General features: G+C 50.5%; 5 protein-coding genes across 5 annotated transcripts; 3 read left to right on the top strand and 2 right to left on the bottom strand.

Moving 5' to 3' along the window:
* Positions 1–171: 171 nt before the first annotated feature.
* On the top strand, positions 172–3,344 carry MONOS_18479 (uncharacterized protein; the record flags this gene model as incomplete). Its single annotated transcript, XM_067871503.1, has 5 exons — positions 172–283; positions 362–481; positions 648–810; positions 1,195–1,309; positions 1,419–3,344. The coding sequence occupies 5 exons, from the start codon at positions 172–174 to the stop codon at positions 3,342–3,344; spliced, it is 2,436 nt and encodes an 811-aa protein (XP_067718554.1).
* A 45-nt stretch (positions 3,345–3,389) lies between these two features.
* Positions 3,390–4,707, top strand: MONOS_18478 (uncharacterized protein; the record flags this gene model as incomplete). The annotated part of the gene is made up of 1 exon (XM_067871502.1): positions 3,390–4,707. One exon carries the CDS (start codon positions 3,390–3,392, stop codon positions 4,689–4,691), a length of 1,302 nt encoding a protein of 433 aa, XP_067718553.1. The 3' UTR covers positions 4,692–4,707.
* Positions 4,708–4,918: 211 nt separating this feature from the next.
* On the bottom strand, positions 4,919–8,628 carry MONOS_18477 (uncharacterized protein; the record flags this gene model as incomplete). Its single annotated transcript, XM_067871501.1, has 1 exon — positions 4,919–8,628. The coding sequence occupies one exon, from the start codon at positions 8,626–8,628 to the stop codon at positions 5,044–5,046; it is 3,585 nt and encodes a 1,194-aa protein (XP_067718552.1). The 3' UTR covers positions 4,919–5,043.
* Positions 8,629–8,715: 87 nt separating this feature from the next.
* MONOS_18476 (uncharacterized protein) lies at positions 8,716–9,963 on the bottom strand (the record flags this gene model as incomplete). Its single annotated transcript, XM_067871500.1, has 4 exons — positions 8,716–9,013; positions 9,067–9,267; positions 9,321–9,789; positions 9,843–9,963. The coding sequence occupies 4 exons, from the start codon at positions 9,961–9,963 to the stop codon at positions 8,716–8,718; spliced, it is 1,089 nt and encodes a 362-aa protein (XP_067718551.1).
* Positions 9,964–12,977: 3,014 nt separating this feature from the next.
* MONOS_16432c2 (uncharacterized protein) lies at positions 12,978–13,412 on the top strand (the record flags this gene model as incomplete). The annotated part of the gene is made up of 2 exons (XM_067869339.1): positions 12,978–13,068; positions 13,117–13,412. The coding sequence occupies 2 exons, from the start codon at positions 12,978–12,980 to the stop codon at positions 13,410–13,412; spliced, it is 387 nt and encodes a 128-aa protein (XP_067718550.1).
* Between the last annotated feature and the right edge of the window lie 458 nt (positions 13,413–13,870).

Raw genomic sequence — 13,870 nt, 5'->3', positions numbered from 1 at the left:
TGGGCAGGCAAAGCACAGATAAATGAGGATGCAGTTGAGCTGGTGTGCGGGGGGTGCAAAGGAGGGCTGAAAGCGTGTTTTGCCAGCACGAGTCTGCGCTTCACTCAGCATCATTTTCAAATGATTTGTTTCTGATTTTTATTCATTCTTGCTTTTTTTGTGTTCGTTTCCATGAGCAGTGTGAAGACAAAAGGAAGACAGATGGAGGATGAGGCCGAAATGCTGAAGTGCCAGCAGGGGCATCTGAGCGTGATGGGATTTGTCCATCGGTCAGGGAGAATGCGTTTGTGATGATGAGGCTGCACGAAGAGAAGGGATGCGGAGGAGAGGTTTTTGGTGAAACTGGGAATCTGCTGGGAAGGCAGCACAGGAACTGGAAGAAGCATCGAGAAGGGAGGGATGGAAGAAGAAGAAGAAGAATGTGAAATGCACAAGGGAGAGAGAGAGACATATGAATATTGCATGGGGATGGCTGGTGACTGTTTGGAGGTGTTTTGAAGGCTTTGTCATCTTGTGGATGATGTGCGAGAGGCGGTTTGGGAGCATTGAGCAGCCGCACCACAAGCAAAGGGAGGGAAGGAGCATGTTTGCAGCAGGAGTGTTCTGGCTTTTGCGAGAGGTTTTGTGCACGGGAAGCGCGATGATAGCAGTTGATTTTGCGATTGGGGAAATCGGGAAAGGTATGCAGAAGAAAGGGCTAATGAGAAACAGTCTTGTTGTGCAACTTGCAGCCATGAGAGAATCGCGGCCAAAGACACCAAAAAAATGGAGATGCCCGGAAGGACGGATGCTGATGGATTGTCGTGGGGGGTGTGTGTGGTTTTTCTTTTGATTATCAGAGGATGATGAGAAAAGGCGAACTTGGGGGCGAAGAGCAAGCTTCTGTCGATGCAGCTGCAGTGCTTGGTCGCACAAAGCAGTGCACCAATGGCTCATCTCTGCTGCATGCGGACCTCCTATTTCTCCAAACATGCTTTATTTTATTTTTCTTTATTGTGAAGTTATTCACAATCGAAAACAAAAACAAGGCCTGCACAATTACATGGTGCAGAAAAATGGAAGGAAAATTGAAAAGTGTGGCAAGGGAGATTTGCACTTCAACAAAATTATTATTCAAATATTTTCTTCATTTTTTGCGTCACTTGCCCATAAAAATATATCAAGCGATTCAGCAAAGAGAATTTTCTGCAGCAGGATGTATTTGGCGTTGGTGTGGCTGGCAGCCGCAGTGCAGTGCCGCTACTGCGACATCAATGCGACAGAGTTTGTGGCGGCGTCGTACCTGGCGGAGTGCCTGGACAACTATCCGGTTTGTGTTCTATTTTTTTGAGTTTTTGGTTTGTGGCTGTTCAGCGGGAAGTGTGTCTGCTGTCTGATGCACCAAAATGGATGTTTGCGGCGCGCTGTGCTGTGTGCAGGTGGAGGAGCTCGGGGAGCTGGTGGAGACGGTGAAGAAGTATCTGGAGGGATATGCGCTGCGGGACCGGGTGCTGGCGCTGCCGGCGCCGTACAGCGGGCTGTCGTTCGACGTGGTGGGGGAGCTGGAGCGGATCGGGGAGGTGCAGTACCGGAGCGGGTACAAGAAGCACATGGATGTTGGGGCAGCGCTGTCGCGGCTGAAGGATCCGCACACGATGTACACGATGCCGTGCTACAACTACTACGGGTACTTCAGCCCGTACTCGTTTGAGATTGCGTATGAGGAGGAGACGGGGCAGCCGCGGGCGGTGTATGCGGTGCCGGGGGCGATGGAGTCGCTGTTTGAGGCGTGCCTGTATCGGGGGCTGGTGGAGGACATCCGGGACTGCGCGGTTGTGAACATCTCGTACGACGGGGCAGGGTACAGGGCGGAGGAGCCGTGGGAGACGATCGCGCGGTGGGCAGACGAGAACGTGATGATGTCGCGGAGCCGGGCAGCGCGGGTGAATGCAGCGCTGCAGATGTATTTCTCGTATCGGCTGGCGGGGCTGTTCAGGAGGCCGGAGTCGGACACGATCCGGGTGCGGTATGTGGACGGGGAGGGGGCGGTGCGGGAGACGAGCTGGATGATGTACGGGATGTCGGGGGCGGACATCTACGACATCACGCGGCTGTGCCCGCTGAAGGAGAGTGCGAACGGGACAGACACGCAGGGCGGAGGCAGCAAGCAGGCAGCAGCCTTGTCGAATTGGGGTGCGCAGCACAGGGGCAGGGGGAGAGCGGGGGCTGCAAGGGCAGTTGTTGGGGAAAGCGAGCGGAGGCAGCAGAGGAAGCTGCGGGAGATCACGCGGCAGACGCTGATGGGGCATGCGTTTGGCAGGCTGAACTTCACGAGGAGTCAGGCTCAGCAGGGCCACAGAGGCCGGGGAGCGACTAACGCAGCAGCGAACGTGCGGTTTTCCGAGAAAGTGCTTTTGGAGCAGGGAAGCGTGGGGCGCAGGCGTTTGGGCACAGCAGCACTGCGGGACTGCGGCAACACAGGGGGAAGAGCGCAGAACCATCTGAACACCACGCAGTTTGGGGAAGGCGGAGGATCAGCGCTTGTCATCAAGGAGCGGAGGAGCGGAGGCTGGGGAACAGGGAGCAACGGGAAATACAGGGTGACGAAGCAGCGACTGCCCCGGCTGAGGATCAGGCGAGGAGGCAACGAGCATGCGCTACTGAACATTTCAGGTGAAGGGCGAGAGGCAGGAGCAGGAGGCAAGAGGAGGAGCGTTGGGGAGCAGAGAGATGGCATTGGATTGGTGTGGAAAAGAGGGGAAAATGCAGCAGGTGGAGGCAGTGAGGCGGAAGAGGAGGATGTGACAGTGCTGTATGAGAGCGAGGCGTTCAGCGCATATTATGTTGAATCGGAGCGGATTGGGGTGTTGAATGTGGACTCGTTCAGCCCTGAAGACGAGAAGCAGTTTGTGGCGAGTGTGTTTGAGACTCTGCGGTGGCTGCGGGAGGAAGGGGAGAAGGGGGAGAAGGGGGAGAAAAGGGAAGGAGAGGCAGGGAAGGTGCGTGTTGTGGTGGATGTGCGCGGGAACACGGGGGGGTCAGCAGGGCTGGGGCGGGGGCTGCTGCATGTGCTGTTTCCGGGGGAGTATCCGCTGTATGGGCGGGAGAGGTTTGTGAAGAGCATGGGGAACATGCTTGTGGCAGAGGGGCTGGCAGGAGACGGCGGGGTGGAGGCGGTGGAGTATGAGACGCAGAAGAAGAAAGAGAAGTGGCTGAGCGAGGAGGAGGTGCGGGAGGAGGAGTGGAGACGGGGCGGTGCGGCGGGAGCGTGTGTGGACGCGGGTGTATGCGCTGAACAGGGAGGAGAGCGACCTGTTTGGGAAGTGGGCGGCGTCGGTGGAGTGGGGCGGGGAGAGGCTGTTTGATGCGGAGCATGTGATGGTGGTGAGCGACGGGCTTTGCGGAGGGGTATGTGGGCAGTTTGTGAAGCACATTGCGGAGCGGCACCTGGCGAAGGTGGCGGTGATAGGGGCAGACCCGACAGATGCAGAGGGGGATGTGGATGTGGGGTCGTTCAGCGGAGGGGGAGCGGTGGACGAGGAGGAGGTGCGGGCGCTTGCAGCAGCGAAGTATGGGGAGAACGCGGAGGGGATGCTGCCGGCGAGGCTGCTGCGGGAGGGGCAGACGGTGTCGTGGGGATGGAGGACACGCTGAGCTTTGGGGTTGGGGAAGAGGCAGAGTCGCTGGAGCTGAAGGTGTGTGGGGCGGATGTGGTGGTGCTGTGTTCAGTGACGCCTTTGGCGATGGAGGTGGAGGAGCGGCTGCGGGTGGCGGTGGGGGTGGGGCAGGGGATGGAGCGGCTGGCGAGGTGGGAGGTGCGAGAGACAGCAGAATGCGCAGCCGGGCGGCTTGGCAGAGGCAGAGGCAGCGGCAGAGGAGGAGGAGGAGGAGAGGCAGCACATCAAGCACACTTCACGCAACTCAATTCATCCACTTCATCCACTTCATTTTCATCGTTGACGGCACAATCGACTTCGGTGTGCGAGAGATACGAGAGCAGAAGGGAGGCGCACCGGGTGCTGGGGCGCGGGGTGGACGAGGCGACGGGGGAGTTCTGCGAGACAGGGTGCGTGTCGGCGGGGTGCGAGTCGGGGTATTACGAGAACTCGCGAGGGTTGTGCAGCCGGATTCCGAGTGTGAAGAGTCCGCTGTGCTTTGTGCCGGAGAGCGAGGAAGAGGCGGCAGCAGAACAGCAGCTGGCGCGGAACAAGTGTGTGGGCAACAGCACGAACAGCACGAACAGCACAAATGGCACAAGCAGCAATGAAGCACAGGGCGCAGCAGGCAGCGGGGAGCAGGTGATGTGGCGTTTGTGCTGGTGCCGATTGTGTGCGGGGCGTGTGTGGTGGGGGTGGCAGTGGTGTTTGGGGTGTGGTGGAGGCGGCGGGGGTGCAGATGGAGAGGCGGTATGCGAAGGCGGCGGATGGCGGGGTTCGTCGCTGGCAGCAGCACCGGCGCTGCTTGGGGCAGAACACCCGGGAGGCGAGAGGAAGGAGAAGGAGAAGGAAATGGAAGAGATGAGGGAAGAGGGAGCGACAGAAGAAAAGCAGAGCAGAGGGGAAGGCGGGGTGGATTTGAGCTCTCCATGGGTTGGGAGCGGAAGCAGCAGGAGCAGACAGGGCATTGATGATGGAGGAGGAGGAGGAAGAGAAGAAGAAGAAGGAGGAGGAGGAGGAGGAGAAGAGGACTTTGGGGAAGAAAGAAAAGGGTGATTTGAAAGAGGGAAGAGGAGAGAAGGGAGAATTTCAGAAGTCGTGTTTTTCGCGCAAGCAGAGAAAGTGCTGTGCTTTGTCGAGTGGCGCCAGCAGGCGTTTCTCTGAACTGTCTTCATATTAGAATTTTGAGTTGCCTTCCATGCTTTGCTTTTGTTTTTAGCATTTGCAGAAATCCCATTTGATTTGAAGGCATTTTAGGAAAAGAAAACATAAAAATGCAGATATTTCTTTTCTTTTCTTTTCATTTTTTTTTCACTTTTTGTTTTGGCAGATGCCCTGCAACAAAAATACAAATGCAAAAATGCAAAAATAAAAAAATATAAACAGAATAAAAACACATTCGAAATGCTCACTTGCTTCGCTCCAACCCAACCATTCTGCCCACAACACTCAGATCTCCAGCACCCTGTGCATTGGCCAGCGGCAGTATCGACGACGAAGAAGGCGAAAGCGAAGGGGAAGAAAGCGTTTTGAGAAGACTGTGCGAGGGGGTGCGGAGAAGCTGGCGCATCTGAATGAGCGGTGGAACCCGGCACACCTCGTCTGCAAGCAGGTGCAAGCTGCTTGGCCCCTTTCTTCCAGGTGTCTGCGATCCGGTTTGCTTCGTCTGCTTCGCCCGCTTCTGCCGATCAGCTGTGCCCAGAGCAGACACAGGACAAGCTGCCTTTCTATCTCCCATTCCTCTCACCCTGCTCTGCCCTTCTACTTCTCCTCCTCCTCTTTCTCCTCCTCTCTCTTCTCCAAATGCTCCCACTTCCAGAACGCGCTCTTCACCGCAGCCTGTCACGCACAGATGTTGCTCACCAAATGCACCTGCATCCGCAGCTGAGCCGCTTTTCTCCACCAGTGAAGCAAATGATGACTGCTGAAAGCTGCTCGAAGCATGCTCCCCCTTTGGCGAATTGTTAGACGAGGCAAGACATCCAGCTCCTGCTTCCGCTCCAATTGCTTCGCCAGCGTTGTGCAACACAGCATCCACACCCTGCACCGTGTGCTGCATCAGTGGCAGAACACTCTCCGACTCGCCAGCCCCATCCCCACTCAGCCTGGCCAATCCGAGTCCTGCTCTCGCGCCCTCGCTCAAGCACCCTTCTCTCCCATCGCTTTCTTCCACAACAACCGAGTCTCCATCGTCTGCCTTGCTCCATTCTCTGTGCCCCAACGGCAATACCTCAGATCTTTCTCTCTCCTCCTCCTCCTCTTCCAATCTCTCCTTCCTCTTTCCCCTCCTTTTCCTTCTTTCGCTCCAAAAGTCCCCTCCTCCTTCCTCCTTCCACAACATCTCCATCCCATCCTCCACTTCTTCCACTGGAGTTGTGGCCGGCGCGCCTGGCCCAGTTGATGCTGCCAGCATGCTGCTCCCCAACCCTCCCCTTCTTCGCTGAGGCATCTGTGCTGTCTGTGTGCCGGAGCAGAAGCTCCCATCTCCCGACTCCTCCACTTGCACTTCCATTCTCCTGCGCCCATCCTTCCTGCCAGCAACAGGCCCATGCTGTGCTGATGAGATGTCGGGCAATAAATGCGGCGGTGCCTCAGCTTGCGCGTCATGCAATGGAGCACAAACCAAAGAACGCTCACCCACAGCAGCACCTGCGGAATTCAAGGCTGCCAAGCTGGAAGGCGTCGACCATGGCAGTGCCGACCTGTTTCGGGGCAAGCCACGAAGCCACCGCAGCGGCCGGCCTCCTCCACCCAACCGTTCTCCCACCCCACCCATTGGCCTCTCCTTGCCATGCTCTGCATCCACCCCATCAATCGCCACACTCCCGCTTTCCTCCCACAGACCCGCATCCCCCTGCGATTTCGGCCGCTTCCATGCTCTTTCTGCCTCTTTCCCTCTCTTCTGCTCTGCACCGCCCAGCCATTGTCTCTGCTGCATGCTTCCTCCAACAAATGCACTCTCTCCGCCGCAATGCAACTGCACTGTCCTGCCCTGCCGGATCTGGCCGTGCTGCCCCTCAAAACCCCACTCTCCCTCATCCTGCCCCAAACACCTCTCCACCTTTGGCCGCTTCCCTCCAGACTCACCACATCCACCCAAACCACCCAAGCAGGCCTCCAGCTCCCGCCTTTTGCCTGCCTGGGCTTCTTCCTGATATCCTTCCTCAGACGACTTTCCAAACGGCAATGGAAAGGGAGCAGCTGTCACTGCTGTCGATGCTCCTTCCTCTTTCCTCTCCTTTCTGTGCTCACACTTTCCTGCTTCAACAATTATGCTCTGCCTGTCTTTTCTCCATCCTCCTCCCCAACCATCTCCTTCTCCCACATTCACATCAATCTCCTCTTCATTCTCTTCTTCAATCTCTTCTTCTTTCTTTCTTCTGCTGGCTTTCTCTCTCCTCTCCTCCCTCAAAGCCTTCTCCCTTCTTCCTCTCCCTTCCTTCTGCTCTCCCCTTTCCTCTCCCCTCGCACCTTCCCATCCCGCCCCTCGCTGCTTTCCCAACAAAAAGTGGAACAATCCCCGAATAATCGCCGGAGACATTTCTGTCTGCATGCTGCTCAGCTTCCTGACATCCCCCTTTCCCCTGTCCGTCTTCGCCCTGCCCAGCTCCCTCTCCTCCACCACCGTCCCTGCCTTTTGCTCTTTCAACCCCCTCCTTTCAACCCCTCTTTCAGTTCTCCCTGATCCACCCACTCCATCAATACCGCTCGGCAAGCCCTTCAACGCCCCAACACCCTGTTTCGCTGTCGGTGCAGGGCTCCACCCTGAGCACCCCAGTCTTGTGCTCCTCGGAGTGCTCAGCAACCGCACAGCAGGCACTGTGCTCCTCGGCTCGTCTTTCCCATTGCCAAACGGAGAAATGGCTGCTCCTCTTTGACCCCGAGCCTGACTCCTGCTGCTCCACTTCCCTGCTCCTCCCTTCCAGTCTCCTGCCTCTCCTTTCCCCTGCCCTTCAATCAGCCTGCCTCGCAACAAAAGCCCAATTCCTTGCTGCTTTGCTTTTCCAAATGCCCTGCTTTCAATCCCAACCTCTTCAAACCTCTTCTTCTGCTTCTGCTTTTGCTTCTGTTTCTTCTTCCTCTTCTTCTCTTCCCCCTTTCTGCTCTCTGAGTGCCTCTCCTGATCCTTCTTTTCTCTCCCCACTCCATGCCCTGCTCCTTTTTCCTCTTCTTCCTCCTCCTCTTCCTCTTTCATTTCTCTCCTTCCTCCTCCTCCTCCTTCTCCTCTTCCATCTCCTCCTCCCTCTTCTCTTTCATCCACTTTTCCACCATCTCTTGCCAGCTCTCCCCTTTCCCCTGCTGTCTCCTCCATTTCCCCTTCCAATCCTTTCTTTTCTTCTCGTGCCACTCCTCCCATTCTGTTCTGTGCACCTCCAAATCTCCCCTTTCCACACGATCCTGTGCCACCACGCGTATTGCCCCACCTCTTTTCTGCGCTTCCCTTCCTTTCCTCTGCTTTCCCTTTTGATTCATATCCAACACCTGCCCCCTTCCTTCCTTTCCTCCTCTTTTCTCTGCTCCTGCTCCTGCTTCGGCTCCTGCTTCGGCTCCTGCTTCGGCCTTTGCTCCCATCTCTCTCTCCGCTCCTGCGCCTTCCAGCCTCTTCTCCCGCCTGCCTGCTCAGCGTCCATCCCTTTGCCACCTTCCCTTTCGGTGCCTGCTTCACGCACACACCCTGCCTCACCCCTCGCCCAAACACATCCCGCCGTGCCAGAAATGGGTCGCGCAGGGCAAGTGCAGACGATGGCGGAAACAGCTCAAAAGAGTGCGAGAACAAAGATGAAAGAGAAGGCGACGTCGAAGGCGACGAAGATGGCGAAGAAGGCACCGAGTCCGCCAAAAGCAGTGCTGGGTCCACCAAAGTGCCTCCCCTTCCACCATCCCACACGCCGCTCCACTCGCCTTCAGATGCCTCCTGCAGCGCTGATGACGTGCCTGCCAGAGACATTGATGAACCCCAGGGATTATCCGAGGCAGACTGCTGCTGCCCCATCCTCTCGATTGCGGATGCTGCACAAACACTGCCTGTTGCTGCTCGCTCATCCCTTCTTCTTCTCCTCCTCCTCCTCCTTTGCTCCAATCAGCTGCGCCTGCGCCCTTCCCTTTCCCTGCCCCCACCATCACTTGCGCTTCGGCTGCTGCTCTCTCCAAGATGGCTGTATTCGATCGCTGCTTCGTGGTCCATCGGGCATTCGTCCCGCACCATCAGCCTCCGGTCAATGCACTCCGAGTGGAACACATGGCCGCACGCCAGCTGCCGCAGCGATGCCCCTTCCTTCCCGCTTCCTCTGCTTTCCCCTCCCGCTCCCCCTTTCCCCAAGAGCGCCTGCCGGCACAGCATGCACTCGTCCGCACCCCGCTTGGCAAAGCTCGCGTGTCTGACGACGGCGCCTGCGTCTCGTCCGACGGCGGCGGATGCACATAGTCAAACACCTTCGAAATCAGCTCTGCTGTCAGCGGAAATGCCCGCTCCGGCCCTGCCCCTCTCCCCTTCCCTTTCGCTGCCTCAATCACCCGCGCCTCGCCCTCTGCCCAGTCCCGGCACAAAAGCGTGTGCTGCCCGTGCGCCCCGCTTTTGAAGCACGGCACACACATCCCAAACCCCGGCACACACTGCACCTCAGCTCCGGCCCTTTGATCGGCGCCATCCCGCACACACTGCACCTCGTGTTTCCATGCACAAACGGCGACGGCCCACCCCGCGCTGCCTTCTTCTCATACGGATCCCACGCTGCCCCGCAGTACGGGCAGCACACAGCAAGCCCTGCCCCTTTGTGGAAGCACTGCCACAACAAAATGCACCCCCAATGGACACTCAGCCCGCACCCATACCGGCAGAAGCTCAGCCGCTGCCTCCGCTCAAGCCGCTGCTGGCACAGGATGCACACAGTCGTTTCGCTCAGCGCCTGCTGCTGCACCTCTCCCAATTCCTCCTTTTCTCCTCGCCCCAAACTGCCTACCGGCTGCATCTTCTGCGCCAAATACCCGTCCACCACCGCTGCCAGCTCGCCCCTGTGAACCCCGCTGCCACGACAGGGGTTGAAGCACGGCACCCGGCACAGCCGCGTGATGACAAATGAAAGGTGAATGCAAAACTCCCCTCTCCCCACCCTGCACGTGCACCGGTTCAGACACCCGAGCGTGGCGGTGTTTGCTTTCCCGGACGCGTCCCGCACCACAAAAGAAAATGGCGGAATCCACACAGACCGGCGTGAGCCAAAGAATGCTCAGCAAGCGCTTGAATCGTGCTCACTGCTTCGTCTTTCTCCCCGACCCACGCCGCCTCCCGCCGTTCCGCTGCGCACTCCTTCTGCCCTGCCTGCAGCATCCCTGATGCACTCTGTCCAAGATAAGCCCGCTTCAAATACTCCAGATATATTGTTATGGGCTCTCTTTTTCTTCTTCAATTTACAAACACACACTTATTTGCGCGCAAACAAGCATAATACGGATGTCTTAGAGCGTTCAAATTTGAATAATTATTTTATAATGTTATTTATATTATAGATATATTTTTGAGTATTTAAAATTGCTGAAATGTTTTGGTGGTGTAATTTCTTTAAAAAAATTTTATTGATTGAAAACAAATTTTTGAATTTTTATTGAAAACGTGACAGAATTGTTTTTAAAAAAGCTTAGAAAATATGAAAAAACATATTAAAATGATATTATTCAAATAAGAAAAATATCTAAGGCTCATATTCAAAAGCGCTTGCCCAATCTCCTGCTCCAAAATCTTCATCAGATTCAATATAGTTGTCTTCATTAATCACATTTTCCATATTATGGAAAATGTGATTAATTAAAAGTTCCTTTTGTTTAATTTTCAAATAGAATAAAAATTTCATATTTCAATCAATTTTCTTTTCCCAATCACTTGATTTCGATGTTATGAAAACAATATTTCAACAATGTTTATATTTCCATTTTAGTTAAGTTTCGTGAGTGTGAACAGAAATGTGATAGAAAAATAAAATTTTAATTTGATTTGAAAATGAAACAAAAGGAACTTTTCATAAAAATTTTGACAAATCAAAATAAAAGAATACTCAATTTTTAACTTTGTTATTTTTCAATTCTGTTTTTCCAAAAATTAACAATAACTGATCTAAAAATGAAATGAGGGAATTCTGTTAAAAAAATAAATAAATAAATATATGCAGGAAGAAGAAGATTGCATATCTAACCAAACTGACGAGTAAGAAATGTTAATAAGGTCAGTTATGAATAGCTATGAAGATGAAAAATGAAAACTTTTTTTTTTATCTTTATAAATAATTAATCTTCTTTTCCTTTTTGTTTTCATTTACATAAAGTGAAAGAATCGTATGAAATTATATATGACGATGCAGATGGCGAATATGACATGATCCCTCATGCCACGATTCAGGATACCAATAAAATAGTAAAGGAAGCGTGGCTAGGAGAATTGTCGACAAAAGTTAAACGTGTTGACAATGACCATTCAGTCTTTGTCTCAGAAATGGAAGAAGGAACGAGCAGCGAAGAAGAAAGCGAAAATGAAAGCACAAAGAAGGAAGAGAGAAAAGGATTCATTTAAGAATGCGGACTCAAACGAAGAAAAGTGGAAGATGAAAGTGAAGAAGAAAAAGAAGAAGATAAAAAAATGAATAGTCGAAAATATTTGGATGATGATGATGTGGATTCGGAAATCACATGCCAAAAGATTTTTGTTTTATCACGCATCACACGCAAATATTACGAAACTTGTTCATTTTTTCTGAGAAAAAAAAATATCAATTATCTCAAGGAATTCTTTGTTTTTTAAAAATGAAATGAAAAAAACTGAAGATTTAAAACAAAAAGATGAATTTTTTTTAAAAAAAAAAAAGAAAGAAAATGAGACATAAAATTTTATCAACATATCAAAAGAACTGGAGGAACAAAACATATCACTCAGCAGAGTCAAAATGCGTCCTGCTTTTCTAGAAAGAGGTTTAAATGGGATTCAAATCGAAAAAATTCATCAATATATGGTGGAACCTCGTCACTATTCTTCATCGACTTTAAAAAAGCACACACAGGAAATCAGAATTTATTTTACTTACGATGAAACTCTGTATTTCCGTCCATTTCCAATGAATGTCGAGTGCATAAGAGGATTTCTTCGTTTCGAAGGAATGGATTGTGAGTAATTTGTGGGTTCAATTGAGTGTATCGTAGTTCCTTCTCCAAAGAGGATTCAAAATTAGATGTTTAAGAAGCCATTTGATCCAGATTTAAACTCAGAAATGAAAGCCATTGTGCAAGAAATGGGGATAGATGAATCTTTGAGACAAACTGGAGAAGGAAAAACAAAAGGATTCAATGCAGCTATCTGACGGTCATGATGAAGAGAATGAATATTCATTCAAATTGAATCTTTAAAGCTCCTTGTTTTGGAATTGAAGCATGTAAGATACAGTTTGTTTGACTATTCAAGAGTGTCAAACTTGTATGAAGAAACGAAACAAATAACATCTGAAGGTTGTGAAAAGATTTCTAGTCCAGCACTCACACCGATAGTTAATCGTGCTGTGAATGAATGAGATACAATGAGGAAGATCAAATCCTTGTCGGCTGAAGAACTTTATGTATTTAATGAGCTAAGTGCTATTTCCTACGAATCAACCCTCAAAAGACATGAATGGGTTCTAAAAGTTTATGAAGCATTTTGCGAAATTAAAGGAAATGAAGCTATTCCGTTGGACGATAAGAACGTCACTTCATTTTTGCGTTTCGACTACAGAAGCAGAATTTATACTCGAGATACGGTGGATAATGTTTTCGCATTAAGTTTGAAGCGTATAAATATGGAAATTACTGGACAGAGGTTGTCAGAAGACGTGAGGGATGCGATATCTCTTGTTATAAAGGAAGGACGCGTTGATAAAGGAGTGAAGCCGAATGGAACAGGCAAGGAACCGTGCCTTTTATTGGATGTTGAAAGGATAATTGATCATACGAGCAATCTTCATCCAGACAAAAAAAGAAGCATCTCTATGGCTTGTTGCAGTTATGACAGGTGCTTGAGCGATCACGATGTCTAACGTTCTGTTATCTGACATTGGAGTTCTTGTTGATGCAGCAGGGAAAGATACGAAAGTATTGAAAATTAAATTCAGAGTAACCAAAGACAATCATCGATGGAATCATGATATCTCATTGGAAGGGAAATTGGAAGAAAAATCGAATACTATTCCGTTGTTTTGGTTGAATGAGCATTTTAAAAGGTGCTTCAATTTGGATCTGCATCAAAGAGATAATTGAGTTTTGGATGAGGTGCAGAAGGAGAGGAGGATATGGAACATTCGACGGGATTCGATGTCATTGAGATTAAGAATGAGGGCTAGGAGCACTGGGTATCCAAGCAATTTATTCTCCTTTCATTCGTTAAGAAGTGGATTCAAGTGTTCAGCACTTCTTGCAACTGGTTTGAATGCGCATGACTGAGATTCTACTTGTATGTAAACTGCTGCAGTGGTGGGATGGGTTCCCAATTCAGCAGTTCAGCAGAGATATGCGAAGAACGCTATATCTGCTGCTATTGTTGCGAACAGAGTTGGCAACCCAGAAGCTGAAGGAGGTGAAGTTGTGGAGAAAGCCCTTCTGAATCCTGAAGTTTTCCATAATATCAAATTCGCAGATGAATGGGATGGAGGAGTGAGTGATAGATTTGCAACTAAGGGAGTGAGGAGATTGTTCAGGAAAAGGATGAAAGTTGATATGGTGTTTGGAGTTGATGAAAAACAAACAAGGAAGAAACAAGATTATTGAAGAAAAAGCGTGGAGAACAGCTGTTTCTAAATACGTTACGAAAGATGAGAAGTCTGAAAATGACACATATGAAGTGCATTCAAAAAAGTTAGAATTGCAAGAAATCAAGGAAAAGTCATTCAACGATTGAAATGAACAGAATTGGAGCGGGACTATGAGAATTAGAAAAAAACTTGAAATTTTAACGAAAAGTTGATCAAAAATAATTTATTTTTTCATGAAAATTAATTAATAAATAAAGATTCAAATAATAAAAATTGTTTTTATTCAATTAATTAATTCAAAGGTGTTGTAATCGATATAAACGATTTTTGAAAGCAATTTTAATTTTTCTCTGAAAACTCTTGAATTATTTGTTTTCAAATCTTTTTGTTTTTGCTATTAATACAAATGAAATTTTCATTAAAAATAAACAAGTTGTTATATTGAATGTGAAAAAAAAAAGTGAAAATTTGTTT

This window comes from Monocercomonoides exilis, assembly GCF_001643675.1.
Source record: "Monocercomonoides exilis strain PA203 chromosome Unknown scaffold89-33873, whole genome shotgun sequence".
Taxonomy (NCBI): Eukaryota; Preaxostyla; order Oxymonadida; family Polymastigidae; genus Monocercomonoides; species Monocercomonoides exilis.
This window is presented reverse-complemented; position numbering and strand designations above follow the sequence as displayed.